Below are 19,640 nucleotides of genomic sequence, written 5' to 3' on the forward strand. Positions count from 1 at the left end.
ATAAAAAATTGCATAGCGTTACTTGGATGTTTACTATGCGTTCGGCTAATATCAGTACATACGCACGGCAACTAAGCATAAATGCTAGTGAACATACAGTGCGCATGCGCACATCGCCCATGCCGGCAGCGGAAGCCTCACCGCTGTCCTGGCTCCGCCATCGATCTTATCGGGCGCAGCGCGGGCGGCAAGTCTGGTTTGCTTTATCTTTTTTGCGGCCAAGTGTACTCGACGTGTCGAATGCAGCCTAATTCGTACAGCACAAGCCACGCACATAGCGTAAGTGGCTGCGGCGGGAATATGCCTCGAGTGTTCGTAAATAATTGCTACCGCAATAATAATCGTTTCTTGTGATTTTTTCAACCATTCTATCGATAATCATAGACTGCCTTGGCTGCACCATCATTTAACGCTGAATGATAGTGGACATTTGAACTAGTTGAAGAAGAAACGATTGGTCTCGAGTTTCGGCTGCACCTTTCACTCATTATTTCAGTGAGTAAAGCATTTAATAGCGCTTAGCAAGACTTGTTCACCATTCCTACACTCCGTTTCACACATCAGCTGCAACGCTGTGGAAGCTACGCAAGAAGTTCGGTGACCAAAATGTAACACTCCGCCCGTTCTCTCCATGCTTCGCTGCGCGCCAGCGGCGTTCGCTAGCGCGAGCGTGAACCCGAGGCTGCTGCGACGGGCTTCCGGTAGACAGTCCAAAAGTAAACACAATAAGAAATAAATTAATCTAAAACAAAGCCTTACATAATCGTATAGCACAGTTTCTTCGTTTAGAATGATTAACGCTTTATTCAGTCAATGCTGATACGTTATATATACTGCAAAGTAAAGATAAAGAATACTTTCCCATAATTACGATAAAGAACGTCGAAATGTTTCTAAAGGTTGACGCAGCCAGTCCAAAAGTAAACACAATAAGAAATAAATTAATCTAAAACAAAGCCTTACATAATCGCATAGCACAGTTTCTTCGTTTAGAATGATTAACGCTTTATTCAGTCAATGCTGATACGTTATATATACTGCAAAGTAAAGATAAAGAATACTTTCCCATAATTACGATAAAGAACGTCGAAATGTTTCTAAAGGCTGACGCAGCCACTGCAAAAAGTCCCTCTATCAACCACAGCTTTGCACCTGATGTCTGAAACCGATTATATTAATTGTCGCAGGGTGCCCTTCCGCAAATCCTTCAGCCCGAAGCTGTGGATGCATGCATCCAGTTGGGTGTAAAATTAGATGAAGAAGAGGAACAAGAAGAAGAAGTAGAAGAAGCAAACCATACCTCCGAGCGTTTGCGATTGTTTGCCGGCTGGTAGGACTTCTCGTGCTGTGTCATCAGTATCATGTCGGAAAAAGCGGCTGTTCGTGAAAACGCCACTCCCAAGACGGTGACCACTTCGCTCCTGGAAGGCTTCGCAAACGTGGACACGCGGGACTTAATCCAGCAAAACGTCTACGTCATCCTGGGTCACGGGTGGTACCAGCGGATCGTCCTGGTCTGCACCTCCGTCGCCATCACTGTGGTGCTGGTGCACTCGTTCGCCTATTACCTCATCGGCCGTCCCGTAGACCACTGGTGCCAGCCGCCCGACCACCTGCGCCACCTCGGTGTCCAGGGCTGGAAGAATGTCGCAATACCCGTGCTGGCTGACGGCAGCTTCAGCAAGTGCACCGTGTACGAGCCCCCACTACCGGTGAGCTAACGACCCTTCAGTCCCTCGCGCATTTCGGTCTACTGTATCAAGCTGTACCACGGCTGCTACCCTGGCATCATCTTGCTTAACACTTTCTGCGAGGCGACGCAAAGAGTACGAAATATTCCGTCAAACACGAGTGGACATTCCCGCAATAATCAACCTAAAATAAGCTATACGGAGGACTTGGCATTGCGGTTAGCGTACCATGTTTTCACAGGGCGACATAATTACGATGGGCGGTGCGGTGACTTTTCGCGATATGGAAGCGCGTATCCGCGGTATCGAGTTCACCTGCAATGGTTTCTTCTTTCCTGCTGTCCCGAGCTTGTGCAGCACGCATTCCTATGATAATAGACGGAAACATAACGATGGCAACACGCAACAAACAGAAGCGCATTTCCCGCGACCTTTCGACCCATTTCATTCCCGTTTCAGATTATCCGGGACATTTTCTTGCAATCAAAAACAAAGTAATGCAGTGGGCCACGGCTGCATAGTGTAAACTACACTGACATTCTTAGCAAAATGGTAGTGTTTTCCTGCAAGTTTTCGTTGTCTCGTTCTTGAAAACGGCCCTAGCAGCAAAATGAGGCGTGTATAACGATTACTTGATAAGCCTCAAGCATTGCTCATACCCACCGTGAAGGAAGCGCCTAGAATAAGGGTGATTGATGGAAAACACCGTCGGGAAGCAACAATTCCTATGCGAACAGCGACGTCGCAACAGCAACCTAATGTATTTCACATGACAGTGCACACGATTCATAACCACCTAGTGCCTTGTATAGAATTTTTTCATACGAAAGTGCGCAACTCTCATTCGTGACTGTGACGTCGAAGGCTTCTGCAATTCTTTTGCGCGAGCGTTCACGCGCAATTACCACAGCAAGGACGGCCCTATGGCGATGCGCAAGGCGTTCCCTTTGAAAAGGTTCATAGCAACAATAGAATCGTACTGAGAAAACGAAACCACTCAAATATCGTAGGCGGCGCTGTATGATTTAAAATTATATAGGACTATTCCTGAGTTTGGCGCACCATAACCACAATATGATAATGAAGTATGCCATAGGGGGCGCTGCAGAATAATTTTTACCATCTGAGGTTCTTTAACATACGCCCACGGGTGTTTTACTACGCATAACTTTACCCCGCAATGCATTGGTCGTGTGGGTGGGGGAAAACTCAACCAATCACAACAGGGGCTCCGCGCGTCTTTGGGTTCCTTGCAGCACCACTGGATGGCGCTTGTCTCCGCGCATCCACAACAGGAGCGGCGCTGTCCGTAAGGGGAAAGCAAAAAAAAAATACAGAAAGCTCCCGTTCGCGCATAGCGTTCGCCGCAAGCGTTTCCCACTTAATGTAACTGTTACATAAGCTGCAGCCGAGAGACATTTCCGAGTCTTTCAAGCATCTCTAGGAGAAAATAACGAGCAGATTGCAACACAGGGAAGAAGGCGCTTACTTTCCTATCCACCATGCCGCCTCCACACATTTTTTTTCTTGTCAAAGGTTAACGCTTTCCGTTCGCTTGTAAAGGGAAATTGGAAAAACGCGAACAAAAAAAAAAAACCAGAGGCATGAAATGTTCCCGTTTCATTCTCATCTATGTTGTTGTGGGATGTCGCCGGTTGTATATTTTCATAGGCGGGACGTTCGTTTCTGTGTACAAGACCATTACTTACGTTTGATAGCAGATGGGGACGTGATGGTCACACATATCGCGGTTCTTGTGCAATTCGCGCTAACTAAAGAGGCATGGCGTATACAGGGACCGAGCCTAGGAGTATCTCAGTGATCAATATTTCTCTCGAAGCTAATTTAATTCGATTGTTCGAACTTTTCAAGCAAGCTCAAGGAGCAATTGCTGAGAAGTTTGTCAGAAAGCGGTTCGTCCTGGCGATTCACATTTTTGTTTCTCTCTTTCTTTTTCAGGGAGACGACCAGGACGAGCGTAGCCCAGTGCCGTGCAAGCACTGGGACTACGACACCGAGAAAGACGGCGAAAGTATCGTCAGCATGTGGAACTTGGTGTGCACCCGTAGCTGGCTCTACTCCATTTCGAAATCGACATTCGGACTGGCCCCCATGCTATTCGTTCCCATCGCCGGAATCGCAGCAGACCGCGTGGGTCGCAAACCGGTCTTGTCGACGTGCGCCATCTCCACATTGCTCGGCAGCCTGGTGGCCGCGGTGTCCCCCTCCGTGGGAATGTTCATACTGTCGCGCTTGGTCACTGCGGCCATGGCCAGCGCAACCCTGCTGTTGGCTCTAACTATGCTCTACGAAGTGACCGGAAGTCAGCACCGGGCTCCGTATATCCTAACAGCCAGTGGCACCGCCATGCTTGTGACATCTCCGCTGTTGCAGCTTCTTTCGACGCTTAAGCCAAGGTGGGTGCTCTCACAAGCGCTCTTCGTCACTATCACGGCGATAATGGTCTCTTGGTGCTATTACCTTGACGAGTCCCCTGTTTGGCAGATTGCCGCGTGGAGGCTACGGGCAGCTGAATTCAATGTACTCCGAGCAGCCCGGATGAACAGCATAGAAGCTCACAAGGCCACAGCAACATTTCAGGCGTTGAAACAGCAGCTTCTGAAGCGGGATGCCAACACCACGTCGGTGACTACTGCCGCTACGAGCATACTCCGTTCGGCTCCCCTTTTGCGGCGCGTATTGTCTGCACTCGTGACGTGGTTTAGCGTGAGCTTTGCCCTTTATGCCTCAGGCTTGGGTGCCGCGCTCGAAGAACTGTGGGCTCTCGCATCCTTTCTCTGCAATGGGCTCATTCTCACCATAGCCTTCGCTTGCATGAAGAAACGAGGCCACCGCCTCACTCTGTCAGTCGTACTCGCTTTCCTCGGCGCCTCAAGCGTGCTGCAGATGGTCCTCTCAAATTTGTCCTTACGCGCCGTACTTCCTCTGCCGAGGATAATGATGTCCAGTGCGTCGGCGATTGCCATGTGTCTGAACTACGCCTACACCGCGGAGGTGTACCCTACGACGATTCGAAGCTTGGGGCTTTGCCTGTCGTACTCCTTCGGCCGGCTTGGCGTGCTTCTGGCTACATACGTCGAAGTATCCTTGCACGATGAACAGCTCTTGGTCGATGGGGCCATCACGACAGCGCTGGCATTTGCGAGTGCAATAGCGGTCCAGTGTCTTCCCGAAGTATATGTCGAGAAGAAGCCCGCCGAAGTCATCCCAGTTCTGAGCGAAGATCAGCGCAAGGAAGCACTTAAGGCATCTTTGAGACCCATCACGGAGTCCCAAAAGTCCCCAAAGGCAGCCAAACCGGGCAAGCAGCATGGCCCACGCAAGACAAAAGTAAGCTCAAAACGCGGTACCACGACCAAACATTCAGCGACAGCATCGCCGGCGGCAGCCTTGTACCAAGAGGAAAGTGTTGGCTGTCCTGAGCTATCCCCAACGATGCCGAAGTGCAGAACGCAATCGCCATAACTCCATAGCATCGAATATATGCGGACTGATTAAGGAACACGTAACTTCTTTTTTTTTCGCGTACTTCCTGGCTTTTGCTATCTTTAGCTAAGTTGATTTTGCCGTCACTGTTATTAAATAATTCGGATGCCTTCTGCTGTATTCCTTGTGAAGTACATACTAGTGGCTGCCAATGCTAGGTATGCTGGCACAGCATATCCTTAAATCCCTATTAGGGCGTCTGGCGCATTCAAAATACAAAAAGTGTTCATTTAATTCTCAGCTGCCATATGACTTTCATGTAATGTATCCACTTCATACTTAAGGTATTCGGGCTGTTTTACTTCCTCAGTAATATTAGCATACATCCTGCAAAGGAGCAGAGCCGTGTTTCTGTGAAACTTTCCACACTGTTATAAAAAATGTATTTGGCCCAGTTACTAGACTTTACTACCCAGTACAACTTCGAAACTACCTGCTTACTACCTTGGACAATTCGGACTTGGTAGGAGATAACTTTATTAAGCAGTTACAAGGTTTCCAGACCGCTTAGTAAAAGGCACTTCCTCTCCCATTCATGGTTTGTTATCTGTGTTGTGGCTGTCTTAATGGGGTGGTTTGATAAACTATAGTCCTTATAAATATGGTGCGTGAGTAGTCATATGCTGCGTTGTGGCGCACTTTTCTGCGCGCTGTACCTAATACAAATATAGCTTCGTGAATTTCTTGATGAGTCCAAAGGCAGAAATCCCCACCGTTGCAACCTGTGCTCGTCATGACTATGGGTTTACGGTGTCATCATTTTTTGTTTTCATGAATTTTCTAAAATCGCCTGTTGCAGACAAGATACTTTCATTCCTTCAGCTGCATTATTCGGAGGCGCACAGCACTGGCACCAGAAATCGAAGCACTTATCGGAATAAATAAAAAAATTGACTAGTTACCTATTTAAATAGTAACTTCATGGCACATATTGAAATTTACGAATTGTAGCCAGCGTGATTGGAAGACGTATCTACTTGGATTGGCTTTCGAGTATGACACCAGTTTTAGGATAGGTGCCATCCAACTCCCCTTAAGAATGCACTGTTTTTCAACTAGCTTATTTAAGGAAAGCTTTTTTCTTATTTATTGAAGCATAATATAACTGGTGCGCCCATTTATTTCATCCGACACTTTGGGCAATGATATCTCGAAAATATGTCTGATCCTGGAGGTTCATTTCAAGGGAATACGACAAGGGAAACTCCTCGGCTACAACTTGCAAAGTTCAATGTGTGCCGTAAAGAAAATAAGCCAAATATTCTGCACATACTGCGATCAATATTATGATAATATAAATTTAGTGTTAACAAAGGAGCTCGCAAAAAAAAAGGTTCATTAGCGAAATTTGTGCAGCGAAGCCTTTGGTGCAGTGTAGTCTAATACACGCAACCTGATCCTGCCATGCTAAATCCTTAGGTGCCGCCATTAAATTGCCGTTAAATCTAACTAAACTTTGCGTTATACCGATTCCAGTTTTCCTCTTTTTTTCTTGTTCGCAAACGGGTTTATAATCCACTTTCAGTAAACCAGCGACCTAATTATTTCTTTGCAATGGAATTGCCCTTTGTAAACAAAACAGGTCCTACTAAGTCAGTTGTCTAGCAAATGCCACTAGACAGCTGTCGTTACTATGTATGGTTCCTAAACATTCTACCGGTGCTAGTCCTATGTACAAGCGCGCTTGCGCAGTAAATGCTGCTACCAGTGCAATTACTTCCCACGGTTACCAGGATCTTCTTAAACTTTGGGACAAGCCGTTACTACCTTTGAGTTAGAAAGTGGCACGACCCTTTATTAAGGGCATGGGTTTAACAGTTTTCCGCTACAGCGATATGTTAAGTGCGGTCCATTGTTAAAGTGAGCACTCAAATGTTTCGCTCTCACTTTGCTGGCGCCCTTGCTGCATGTGGCTGCAGAGCAATACTAGTGCACTCGAAAGGTGTGCCTAAAGGAGCAACAACTACCAACCACAAGTTATGTTGCACGGTCGCTGCACTCAAGTGTCCCCTTTAACAGTATGTCCCTGTGCACAAGTGTTCGAAAGAGGCATTCATTTCGTCGACTTCCGCTAGTATGTCCTGGAGATATGTCCTCCCAAGAGGACATATCTCCCAAGAAGACTGGAGGCAGTCCTTCCAGGCTTGGAAGGACTGCCTCCTTGTGGCAGCCAACTTCCATTAGCCTTGGAACATTGAAGTGCCGCTGCAGGGCGGAGCTACGCTTTAATATTGGCGTTGTGTAGATGCCGCTTCTCGTTTAATGATCGTCGCCAAACATCACTTTTCGCGTCGTTCACGTTAACCGTCAACTTTGAATAACTTTCGTATTAGGTAATCTGTCGTCACAACTGAACGTTAGGTGCAGAGGTATGTCTTATCGGAATATAAAGACATTGAATGAATGAGGTTTATGAATGAGGTTTTATTATTAATACAGAGGATATAGTACAAGGCAGTATTATACAGTAGGAGGTCCCGAGGTCAAAGACTGTAATGGGACCTCCTGTACAGCGTATAAGTAAAAATATAAATAACAACACTTGCAACAAATAGCGTAAAATATTCAAAAGATAACAAACTTAGTATTGTTTTAGGTTCGGCCGTACTAAACAAATCAGCAGCAGACATGCGAGTAAAAAAGTATAATTATTATTACATTCGACTAATTACAGAACTATAACACCATTTTGAAAGTAAATTGATAATGAGACCTAACCAAATGAACTTTAATTTGTGTTGCGTAGCCAAATGTTTCTTTGCTGTTCACCCCTAGCACCATGTGCTAATTGAATGAGTGAGTGAGTGAGTGAGTGAGTGAGTGAGTGAGTGAGTGAGTGAGTGAGTGAGTGAGTGAGTGAGTGAGTGAGTGAGTGAGTGAGTGAGTGAGTGAGTGAGTGAGTGAGTGAGTGAGCGAGTGAGTGAGTGAGTGAGTGAGTGAGTGAGTGAGTGATTGAGTGAGTGAGTGAGTGAGTGAGTGAAACGACTGCGTTTCCCTTCTTTTGGTACCCATTCTCTAACGCTAATGGTCCAGCGGTTATCTAACCGGCGCATTACATGACCTGCCCAGTTCCATTTCTTTCTCTTGATGTCAATTAGAATATCGTCTATACCCTTTTGCTCTCTGATCCAAACCGCTCTCTTTCTGTCTCTTAACGTTATGTCTAGCAATCTTCCTTCCATCGCTCTTTGCTCGGTCCATACCTTAAAAAATTATGGGGTTTTAAGTGCCAAAAGCACTTTCTGATTATGAAGCACGCCGTAGTGGAGGACTCCGGAAATTTCCACCACCTGGGGTTCTTTAACGTGCACCTAAATCTAAGTACACGGCTGTTTTCGCATTTCGCCCCCATCGAAATGAGGCCGCCGTGGCCGGCATTCGATCCCGCGACCTCGTGCTCAGCAGCCTCACACCATAGGGCCCTTACCTTGTTCGCAAGCTTCTTTGTCACTCTCCAACTCTCTGCCGCCCGGTCGTATTGCGATAACAGTTATAGAGACACTCTGAACGCACTCCAGCCATTCCAGCTGTCGTTGGCGTCGCCGTCACCGTAAGTTTCCTTATAAAGTCCATGGGCATCATGGCTCATTCACACCGGCGACTTGAGGAGGTCGCGCGACCATTTGCGACTCACGATCAAAAAGCGAACGAAGGCAACTGATGTTCACACCGGCAAGCCCGGCTGAGCGCGGCCCGCTAGTCGCAATCCCGGAGATTATCGTTCTCAGCGAGAACTCTCGGAATCTACGCCGAATTTGCCGCGACGCGGGAGGAGGCTGGAGGTAGACACATGAAAGATCCCTTCCGGTGCACCGCTGACTGGTTTGTCAGTTTTGCGACCACGGTCGCGTGACTAAAAAATTGCGCAGCGAGCGACTGGCCCAAAATGGTCGCTTTTCGAGGAAAGCGAACATTTGCGACAATTTGCGACCGGTTGCTTTGCGACAAACTTGGTCGCGCGACCACTGTCAGTCGCCGGTGTGAATGAGCCCTTAATATTTTAGCCGCGTACCCTGTGCTCTATGTGTGAGAGAAAGCGTGCGAGGGAGAGCCGGCGAACGCGAATCAACGTCGCGCGCGCCAGTGAAGGAGGCTGGGAGGAAGCGCGCCGTCCTGCGTCGCGCGCAAGGATCCGTAAGGAATGTAGGGAGAAGAGCGGGGGGCGCGTTTTACTACCGGCGGCTCGGGTGACCGTGCGCAGTGTTTTCCCGCTTACCTCGCGTTGATGCGAGACGCAGCACGAATGTCAATTCGCACACGGCTGCTGCCAGGCTTCCCGATCGACTCCAGCGTTCTGACAGCGAGTTTCCGCGGTCATCGAATGAGAAGTGAGCACGTTTGCCTGTGTACGCGTGAGACCATGCTTGTTAATTTCATTAGTATGCCTATTTTTGCGAGTTTATAGGGGCGATAAAACTAGTATCATTACTTCGTATAACTAGCTGTGAACTAATTCACTGTAGCAATCTCGGTGCTTCGACTTCCTGGTTAAACTGCAACTTTTTTTAATCTTTCTGTAAATTTCCTTTTGGTGATCAGGGTCCCCTGTGAGTAATTGACCTAACTAGACGTACTCCTGTAAGACACTAAAGGTTGGCTGACGATCCTGAATTCTTCTTTCCTTCCCAAGTTATTGAAAATATGATTGTCTTTTCCGTATTAATCTGCAACCTTACTTTTCTACTTTCTCTGTTAAGGTTCCCAATCATTTGTTCTAATTTTTCTCCAGTGTTTCTAAACAGTACAATGTGATCTGCGAACCGAAGGCTGCTGAGATATTCGCCGTTGATCCGCACTCCTAAATCTTCCCTGCCTAATCCCTTGTATACTATTTCTAAGCATGCAATAAAAAGCATTGGCGAGATTGTGTCTCTTTGCCTGACCGCTTTCTTGATAAGTAACTTTCTACTTTTTTTGTGGAGAATCAAGCTAACTGTGTAATCTTCGTAGATATTTCCCAAGGATTATCCTCTGCCTCCCATACTCCTTGATTACGCAATGCATCTATGACTGCTAGTATTTTAACTGGATCAAATGCATTTTCATAAGCTATGAAAACCATACAGAGACATTAATTGTACTCTGCAGATTTCTCGCTTGCCTGACTGATGACATGGACGTCATCCACTGTAGAATGTCCCTTCCTGAAGCCAGCCTGTTCTCTTGTTTAATTGAAGTCAACCGTTGCCCGATTCTATTGGCAAGTATCTTTGTGAATAATCTCAACAATATTGAAAAAAAAGCAGGTTGCCTACAATTCCTTAATTCTTTATCGTATTCCTTATTTTGGGTTAGTATAATGTTGGTATTCTTCCAGCTCTTTGGCATACTTGAAGGCATGAGGCATTGCGTATGAAGGGCCCTCTTAGCTTTTCAAGCATGACATTTCCTTCATTTTTGAATAAATCGATTGTTTGCCATATTCTCATGCCGCGTTTCCGCGGCTCATATCTCCAAAGGCACTTCTAACTTCATCTCTAGTTATAGAAACAGCCTCTTTATCCAGTTCATATCTACTTCAAAAGAACATAGCATGGCTGCTCTTGGTACTGTACATGTCAATATGAAATTATTCTGTTGCTTTAATTATATCATTGAAATTGCAGATGAGTACATCCTGCTCGTCTTTCATTGGATGCATCATAGCATGTCGTATGCCAAGACTTCTTCTCACTGATTTCATGCTGCGGCCATTCTTTACTGCTTCCTCAAGTTTCCCGTGGTATAACTTACTTTCTTGTTGTCGTTGTTGTTTGTTTATTTATTCGGTATTTATTTATTTTTTATCGCATAAATCCGCATTCCATTCAATAGCATTATAGCTGAATGGGGGGGACACACTTTAGACCCACCAATGTGAGAGCGTCCCAATTTTGGTATCAGACTACATTTTTAACGTTTAAAACGACAGTACGGCGAGCAATCTCTTAGAGATCCTGCGCGATACGCCACAGAAGCGCAACCTTCAGCGTTTGTCGCTCCAAAGCCGCTGTCCGTTGCACTCGGACTACTCACCAACACACTGCACGAGCGATAGTTTTCATGAGCACGCAGCGCATTACAACAGCAGAAGGCAAAATGCTTAGCCGATTTAGCGGAGCGTGAGAATGCGTCCGCTTGGCTTCTTCGTTTTTTCAGCGAAATGCAATGCGCTTCTCACCCGTATCTGCTGACCTAACCTTCCACGCGTGGTCAGCACACCAATGTTGATAGCGTGACAACGCGGCGGTGGCGATGGCGCCTCGAGTGTGCATATAATTGCTATCACAATAAAGTGTATTAGCATGGCATAGAAGACTACGCTAACCGCTGTAGTTGTCTGCGATTCGGAACTGAAACGGCGGTCCGCCGGCTGTGATTGCTACTCAGGCAAAAAATTAATTGTGACACGTCCGTATCACGGCAAAGCGGTTCAAACTCCCAAGCCGCGTTTAGATGAATGCGACAGCATCACATCGCATTTCCCAGCGCACATGGGAAAGGCGATGGAGCTTCGTTTACATATAGCGCATTAACTCTCCTGGGAACCTAGCGCCACATGCGGGAGTCGAGTCGCGCCCGTAAATCTACCCTCACGTGGCGCATTAATGCGATGCGCCTTCCTAGGGCATTGCAGCTGTTTACATGAATGCGATGCGCTAGACAGGCGACACGACGCGCCACTAACGGCGTTTACATGACCGCGACAGAATGCTGACAGTGGCGCATCACATGTTCCACCGCATCACAATTAACGCGATGCCACAGCGTTTTCGTGTAGCACCTCCCCGCTGGTGCTATGGTGGTGTCACATCGTATCGCACATCGAAGGCAAAGCAGCGCATCAGACGCGTCCGACGCCACGCCACGCGGCAGCTTGGCGAGCGTAACGAATTTGCAACAAATTCGCACCAAATTCCACTTCTCTTAATTGCTAACACGATGCGGTCGTGGTTATGTATACATGCACTGCGAAAGTCGACTTGCTCGTCTCAATCCACCCCCGTCCCGCGCATTTACGTGGCGCGCTTTCCTAGCGCATTAGCCTCGTGTACTCGTAGACGGATGCGATGCGACTGTCCCATTCATCTAAACACGGTTCCATGTTGTGGGGATACTCTCACGCTTCCCCTGATATGTTGTTTTCTCGCATAGCTCCCTTCTCCTGTAATCCGGCTTCGCCACGGCGAGGCTTTACTGCGGCGGTCGGTATGCTTACAGGGTAGTGCGAGAGATAGCGCCAATGTGGTAACAGCGGGGTTACTTGGGCGCAGAAAGGTGAAGGCTCTTCTTCTTTGACTCGAGGGTCGGCTAGCAGCGCGGACGTTCTGTGCGTGCACCGATCCATGCTTCTGCGAGACCATCTCGTGAGGCCTATTCCGGAATGGACGAACACGATCGTTCGAACGCGCCACCGTTCGCATGACCGTACGCGCGAACGATCAGCTGGGCGCTGGTGTCCAGCATGCGGCGAACATGTTCGCTCGTTATCCGGTCGCGGTGAGTCGTACTTCCGCGATTTGTCGCGCGCCCATCGGCATGTTTTGTGGATAGCAACTCTGCTAGCAGGCATTAGTCTATGAAAGGTGCAATAAATGCCCTTGTGATTGTTTGCACTAATATGTTGTCGTTCCTTTTTCCCAAGAGCATTGGTGAGAACCCCACAATTTGTCCTACACTATAAGAAAAATCCACGGGAAAACGGGAGTAACTGGGCCGTTAGTCCTAAAAAGGGCGCTTTCGTCCTTCAGAGGACTAACTGCATGACTGTGCGTGCCGTGTGCAAATTCCGGAGAGTAAGTGTTTAGTGCCTGGTCGGAAAGAGAGCAACGGGAGGACGAGCGACAACAGTTACTTCCCATGAACTTCGCTGCTTTCATCCGTGTCATGGAGCGACGCGGCGAAAACGGTATTGTCTATAAATCATGAATAGTTCGAAGTTCCTGCACTGTCTATTGAACTACACGAAAGCCGCGACTTGCCTGTTCGTGAGAAAATTGCGTGAAGCTTAAAAGCTGGAATGTGAAGAGCCATGCCCTTCGTGCACACACCATTAGTGAGCGACACACATTTAACGCGCAAGTCATTGTAGACGTACGGCTAGATTTTCTTGTACAATAGTACCTAAGTTCCTTCCGTCCCAAGGAGGTTACGAACTTAACTGAAGCGATGCGTAGCTCAATCAGCACACGCCAAGCGACAGAGAAATTGGCCTTCTCTGTCGTCTTCGGTGCCCCGTTTGAGCTCGCTGCACGTATACATCGCGTAGTGCCTCAGTTTAAATTCCCCTAAGAATACTCGGCCTGCTTTCTTTTCGCAGTCGCTTATGGTTGCAAGTACACTCGACGTTAGACTTCCACTGCATAGGCATAGCATGCACGAAATGCTGAGTCGCTTTTCTAGTGCAGCACTTGCGTTCCGATGCTTAACCTTGTCTCAATATCCGGTCCTGTGAATTGACCACCGTGATGAACAATGTAAGTGCCTGGCATTTCGCATTCCATCTCATAAAGGTGACATAGGCTCTTAAAAGCGTTTTTTTTCTTGATTCTTGCTATAGAACGATTTCACCGATCCAATTTCTCTAGCTACTGTACGAACCTCTTGTTTAAAGAGTTTCCAAGCAGCAAATAATGGCAAGTCAGTAGAAAGAGAATTTGTAAGGGCCATGCGCACGCGATAATTAAATTCCTGATTGTTGGCATAGAAAACCGTAAATGTGAGTTACAAAAGTACAAAAGTGAGTTACAGAGGTGCGCGAATTCGATCTCGAAATAGGCGCGCTCTGCAGTCTGAGTAGCAAACACGTCAAGCTTTACTTGACGAGCGACGTCACGGTATTTACAAAGTAATTCTGGAAGTATACTCCGAAGCAAATAAAAGTGAGGCGTGCAGACAGCACACAAGTGTAGACAAGTGGACAACACGAACGCCGGAAGCTAACGAAACAGGATTGTGCAGATTAGTAGGGGAACATGGAAAAGGGCTCAGAGTACTAGAAATGAAGCTTAGAACGACAGAAAGCTGAGCTAGTTGGTAAGGATTCATTGTGCAAATAAAAGTGAGGCGTGCAGACAGGACACAGGTGTAGAGAAGGGGACAACACGAACGCCACTTCTCTGCACTTGTGTGCTGTCTGCACGCCTCACTTTTATTTGCATAATGAATCCTTACCAACTAGCTCAGCTTTCTGTAGTTCTATACTCCGAAGGTTGTCTTCTAACAAATACGAATGACATAATTTCTCAATTAGAAATTTACTACACTGTGTTGTTTAGTGCCCCTCAGGAGGATCACGATACAAAAGTTTTAGAGAGTTTTGTATTTCTTGTAACCCTCACAAAAATTTTTATAGAAAGTCCATAGACAGTCTATAGACATTTGTCTATGAAGTCTATAGACTGTCTATAGACATTTCTTTAGACTGGTCTATAGATAGTCTATAGACTTATGGCCATACACTTTTTATAGACTAGTCCATAAAAAGTCTGAGTCTATAGACTGTCTATAGACATTTCTTTAGACTAGTCTATAGACAGTCTATAGACTTATGGCCATACTTTTTATAGGCTAGTCTATAAAAAGTCTGAGTCTATAGATTGTCTATAGACTGTCTATAAACTTATGGCCATACACTTTTTATAGACTAGTCTATAAGAAGTCTGAGTCTATAGACTGTCTATAGACGGTCTATAGACTTATGGCCATACACTTTTTATAGACTAGTCTATAAAAAGTCTGAGTCTATAGACTGTCTATACACTGCCGATAGACAGTCTAGAGACTTAAGGCCATACACTTTTTATAGACTAGTCTATAAGAAGTGTGAGTCTATAGACTGTCTATAGACTGTCTATGGACAAGTGTACAGGCTTACAGTTCTACTTTTGTAGACTAAAGTCTATAGAATGTCTACAGATGAGATTTGTCTGTAGACATTTTATACACTTCAGTCTACAAAAGTAGAACTATATATACAGTTCTACTTTTGTAGACTGAAGTCTAAGGAATGTCTATATACAAATGTATATGGATAGTCTATAGACATTCTATAGACTTCAGTCTACAAAAACAGAACATTATAGTCCGATACACTTTTTTTCTATGACATTCTGCAGACATTTGTTAACAAATATGAATTCTTTTTAATCTATAGGCACTCTATATACACAGACATCTTATAGACAAGTCTACAAAGAGTGTATAAGCCGCTATGGAGTGTATACTCCATAGCGGCTATCTACTAGTTAGTTTACATTTTTGTTTACATGCCGTAGCAAAAAGTTTTGAATGTATTTATGCATGTGCACCTGTTCCTTTTCATCTGCACTTATGCATTACCGTTAGTACATTAATAATGCTTCTGAACCAGCTGCACTTTCATATATGTTGCATAAACAGAAAGAATTTTTATAGTGCTGAATCATGCAGTGCGAAAAATAAAACAAATGCACCAGCAATGCATTCACCGTTTTTATTGCTCGATATAATAGATGAATTCCTTAAATTCATGTCGTATGCTATTATGGAAACAGATTAAATATTTACACTACTCCTTGGCAAGCATGGTCGCCAGGCTGGCCTTGACCTTTGTGTCATTAGTCCCAAAGGTGCTGCAGGTGTATGCTGCAAATAAGTAGATGCAGCAATATGAAGCAAAAATAACAAGTGTATATTCTTTGTGTGTTCATTAAGCAGCTTAATATATTTGCTCAAACCATCTAAGTCAATACTTAATGCGGTTTAACTATGACTAATGGCTGCTTGTCAATACAAATCAGCACCTTTATACAATGTTTGATTGCATGGTATGGTGAACAATTAAACAGTCACAACTGCTGCTCGTGCCAGCAACAGTATGTTCCTTTTTATGACAAGTTCATATATGATGCATTATTGTACTTATCCCAAATGGTCTCTATATTTATTGCTGAAACGTTACCCAGTTGGGCTGTCTGTACATTTTTTGGGGGGGCTGGTAGTTAAGTATGCCCGTGCAGAGGGATATTTTCAGAAGAAGTGACTGGAATATTCAGAGTATCATGCCTAATATTGTAATTTATTTTGCTTAATACACATTTAAATGTCTTTCTCATACTTTTAAATGAATGGGTGATTGGCCGTAACTTCAACGGAAGGCAGATGGGCTGATTGTATCGATACGGTCACTTAATTTGTTACAGGTAATGAGGCCTCTTGGGCGTGCTAACAGGTTTCCAAGTTAGGTATACCACATGAGCACCCGAAATGCCACACGAGCAATTTGTGTCATGGCACGACAGATATGCACCTCCTAGGAAACAGAACTGATAGTATAGTTCGAATGAATTCTATTACAGTAAATTATTTAAGGTGCTTTGAAAGATGAAAATTTTTTCTAGGCTATCGAGGTTCAGGACGCTTAGTTAACGCAAAAAAAAAAACACAGATTGAGTAAGAAATGCCTTGTCAGTATGCTTGACTTTCTTTTATTTTTCAATAAATGGAACCAATTTCCTTCAATTTTTATCAGGTGAAACGTTTTAAAATATATTTAACTCAGAGATTCTCTGGAAACTTTGTATGACATATAACAAGACAGCATACCTATGTGGCCATTTTAAAATTTCCCGATCTTTTTCCAAGCCTTCCCTGGCTGTTTTCATGAAAATTATCTGGCAGTCTATGACGCCTGCAGCTTAAGTGTAATAAAAAAAAATATTGTGGTTTAATGCTTGCCAAGTACTGCCAGTCCATAATATTTATATAAAACGAATAACACGTCAGTCACTTGACATGCAGTATTAGATTCAACTGACTTGAATCCCTTGATTAATAAAGCTGACAAGGGCTTCGGCAAGTTCGTAATTGATGGCCACACGAGTACAGCACGGAAGACACAGAGACACACGTAAAGCAAATGCAACAATGTGAGGAAAAACTATACAATGAGTTATACAATTAGTTATTTTTACGGTTCAATAGTAGTTTTCAATATAATTTGCTCTCATCACTTATGCCTCTAGTTAACTTTGTTTACCTCTGACTAAAGACTACATGGCAATATTAATCAGTACCATTATGATGTTTCGTTATACTACAGTATGATAAGCAGTTAGACAACCGTAATGGTCGCCGGTGCCAGCAACGGTACGTTTCGTTTTAAGACAGGTTCATGTGACACACAGTCTACTTATAAAAATAAAAGAAATGCGAGAATCCCAAACGATTCCTATAATAATACTTGTTGAAACAAAGATACCCGGCTGGACTGTGCACATTTTTCAGGTGTTAATGCAATATGCCCGTGCCGAACGAACATGCTCAGCATACTGACTGCAGTTTTGAACAATCACGTTAAGATTTGCAATTTATTTCCGCTTAGAACAGTCTGCAATGTCTCTTTTGTCATACTTCGAGATGAATACATTTGCCACACTTTCAGTAGAATGCACATGAATGGGGGCGTACTGATCAGGTTACTTATCAACTAAAACATGTTACGATCTCTTAGGTGTGTTGATAAGGGTAGAACAAATGCAATGTCCACTGAATTATTTGAATAATCTGTGCGTTATCCGCTTAGAAAAGACCACCAAATTGATAATCTGGCTCTTTTTTCTTTTGTACAGCGCATATTGTATGCAGTCTGTCCAAGACGACGGCACTACATGCAACAGTAATGAAAACCGGAACACTTATTACGCACGACAATGGCTTCATACCATGCACGATTAGCACAATGCGAATCTGCGCCAGCAGCTGCCTTGTGATTAAGAGCACGTAAACTGCAGAACGCCGAAGCATCGGAAGCCGCTTAACGCTTTTCATATAGCTCGATAGATAACTTCTGCTGCTAAATTGTTTAAAAAAGAGACAAAAAACGAATCTTCCAACTACCGTCAAAGGCAATGCCTTCAGTTTGAAACGTGTAAAGGTGTTCCCGGAGCGACTAATTTATTGTTCTCTAATTTTTTCGGCTAAGTTGCGAAGCTGCAAGTGACTGAGCTTATCGCAGGTTTCATGCTCCAAAAGCGTTTGTGGTTGCATATAACGAGATTGGGTGAATCTAGAGATTTCTACTAGATATTTATTCAAGTCTTTAGATTGGTTGCCAGGAACCTTAAAAATACTGCTACCTTTAAACTATGCGAAAACGGCAGCGCACACACTGCTGATGCATGCCCCGCAAACACGGCCTTTCATCTGAGTACGCTAGCAGTTATTCAACTATGCCTGTCTGTTTGAAAATTCTTGATGTTAACACAATTTCGAGATATATACGTAAAGCGTGTCACGAGAATTTCACTACACATACGGTGCAGCATTCATCGCGGCCGGATCAAGCGCCACGAAATGAGATCTACCACACTGGCTGCCCAACACACACAATCCGCTTAGTGGTTGCTCAGTATCAAGTTAAAACATGGTGTACTTCCTTTTTTACGCACTTAAACTATAATGATAAAATCAACAAGCACGAGCGATCGCTCGCCGTAAAACATTCCGTATAGTAGAAGCGAGAACAAGAGCGCGTTATCAAACCATGTCAACGACAAACCGACACTATACCCGAGTCGCCTGCGCTACATGCAGCCGGTTCGCGCTACGAAATGCGCTCACATAATCATGAGGTATTGACGCAAAACGTCTTTGATAAAGCTTACCATTGAGTGTAGTTGACGTGTGATGCCACAAAGAAGACACGCATACACAGATACCAATGTTCAGGGAGACACCGCACACCGGCACAACCGTTTACGTGCCTGGCGCACTCGCTGAGACGGCGCACCGCCGCGCATGCGCAAGAGCTCCGAGCATGCGCAGGAGCTCCGCGCTGGAGGGCGTGCGCGCTCGGAGGAGTGTGAGCGCCTTTTCCTCCTTCATTTTTTTCTTTGTCTCTTTCTCTCTCTCTGCGCGCCATGCGCGCCGGAACGGGTGGCTTTTCTTTTCCGTTATGCATTTTTTTCGTGGACGAAGGATATGCGCTGGCAGGTTGTATGACAAGCGCTGTGGGCTATCGTACGAGACTGGAACGCTAACATGAATGCGCTGTTTGTAAAAGCCGTTACGGGGCCCTTCAGACGTTTTAGACGCATTATTGCCAGCGTCGATGAGTAATACAGTGTATTTGTAGCATATCTTCCAGCGTACCGCCAAATGTGATGCCCGCACGTATGTTAGTGCTAATTTTTTGTTCCGATGATAGGTCAAAGCAATCAGTACAGCATTGAGGTACTCATATGCGTGGCTGCGCAGGCATACCGCCGGCGAAATACTGGGTGGGCTCAGAGAATTTGGCACCTATCTTAAGTGAATAAGAAACTTTGATGAGTTTATAGTGCAGGATATTAGGCAACAAAAGTCGCCCGATGTTAGTGACGCAGCCGAGATATGAAGACAATGTGAAAAGTATCCGAGGATCGGACGACACACAACGCGAACACCACATGCGCGACATTGGTTCATGGCACATTCACAAAG

The 19,640-nt window shown here is 45.2% G+C and overlaps 1 protein-coding gene across 1 annotated transcript in view; it reads left to right on the forward strand.

Annotated features, from left to right (window-relative positions):
• Positions 1-1,328: 1,328 nt before the first annotated feature.
• LOC142574702 (uncharacterized) overlaps positions 1,329-19,640 on the forward strand; it is a 45,265-nt gene continuing 26,953 nt past the window's right edge. The window contains exons 1-2 of the mRNA XM_075683730.1: positions 1,329-1,712; positions 3,651-5,042. Of these exons, the coding sequence (XP_075539845.1) occupies positions 1,362-1,712; positions 3,651-5,042 (1,743 nt within the window). The 5' untranslated portion in view covers positions 1,329-1,361. The remainder of the gene's footprint in view (positions 1,713-3,650; positions 5,043-19,640) is intronic.

The sequence above is a fragment of the Dermacentor variabilis genome, chromosome 3 (genome assembly GCF_050947875.1).
Source record: "Dermacentor variabilis isolate Ectoservices chromosome 3, ASM5094787v1, whole genome shotgun sequence".
In the NCBI taxonomy this organism is placed as follows: Eukaryota; Metazoa; Arthropoda; class Arachnida; order Ixodida; family Ixodidae; genus Dermacentor; species Dermacentor variabilis.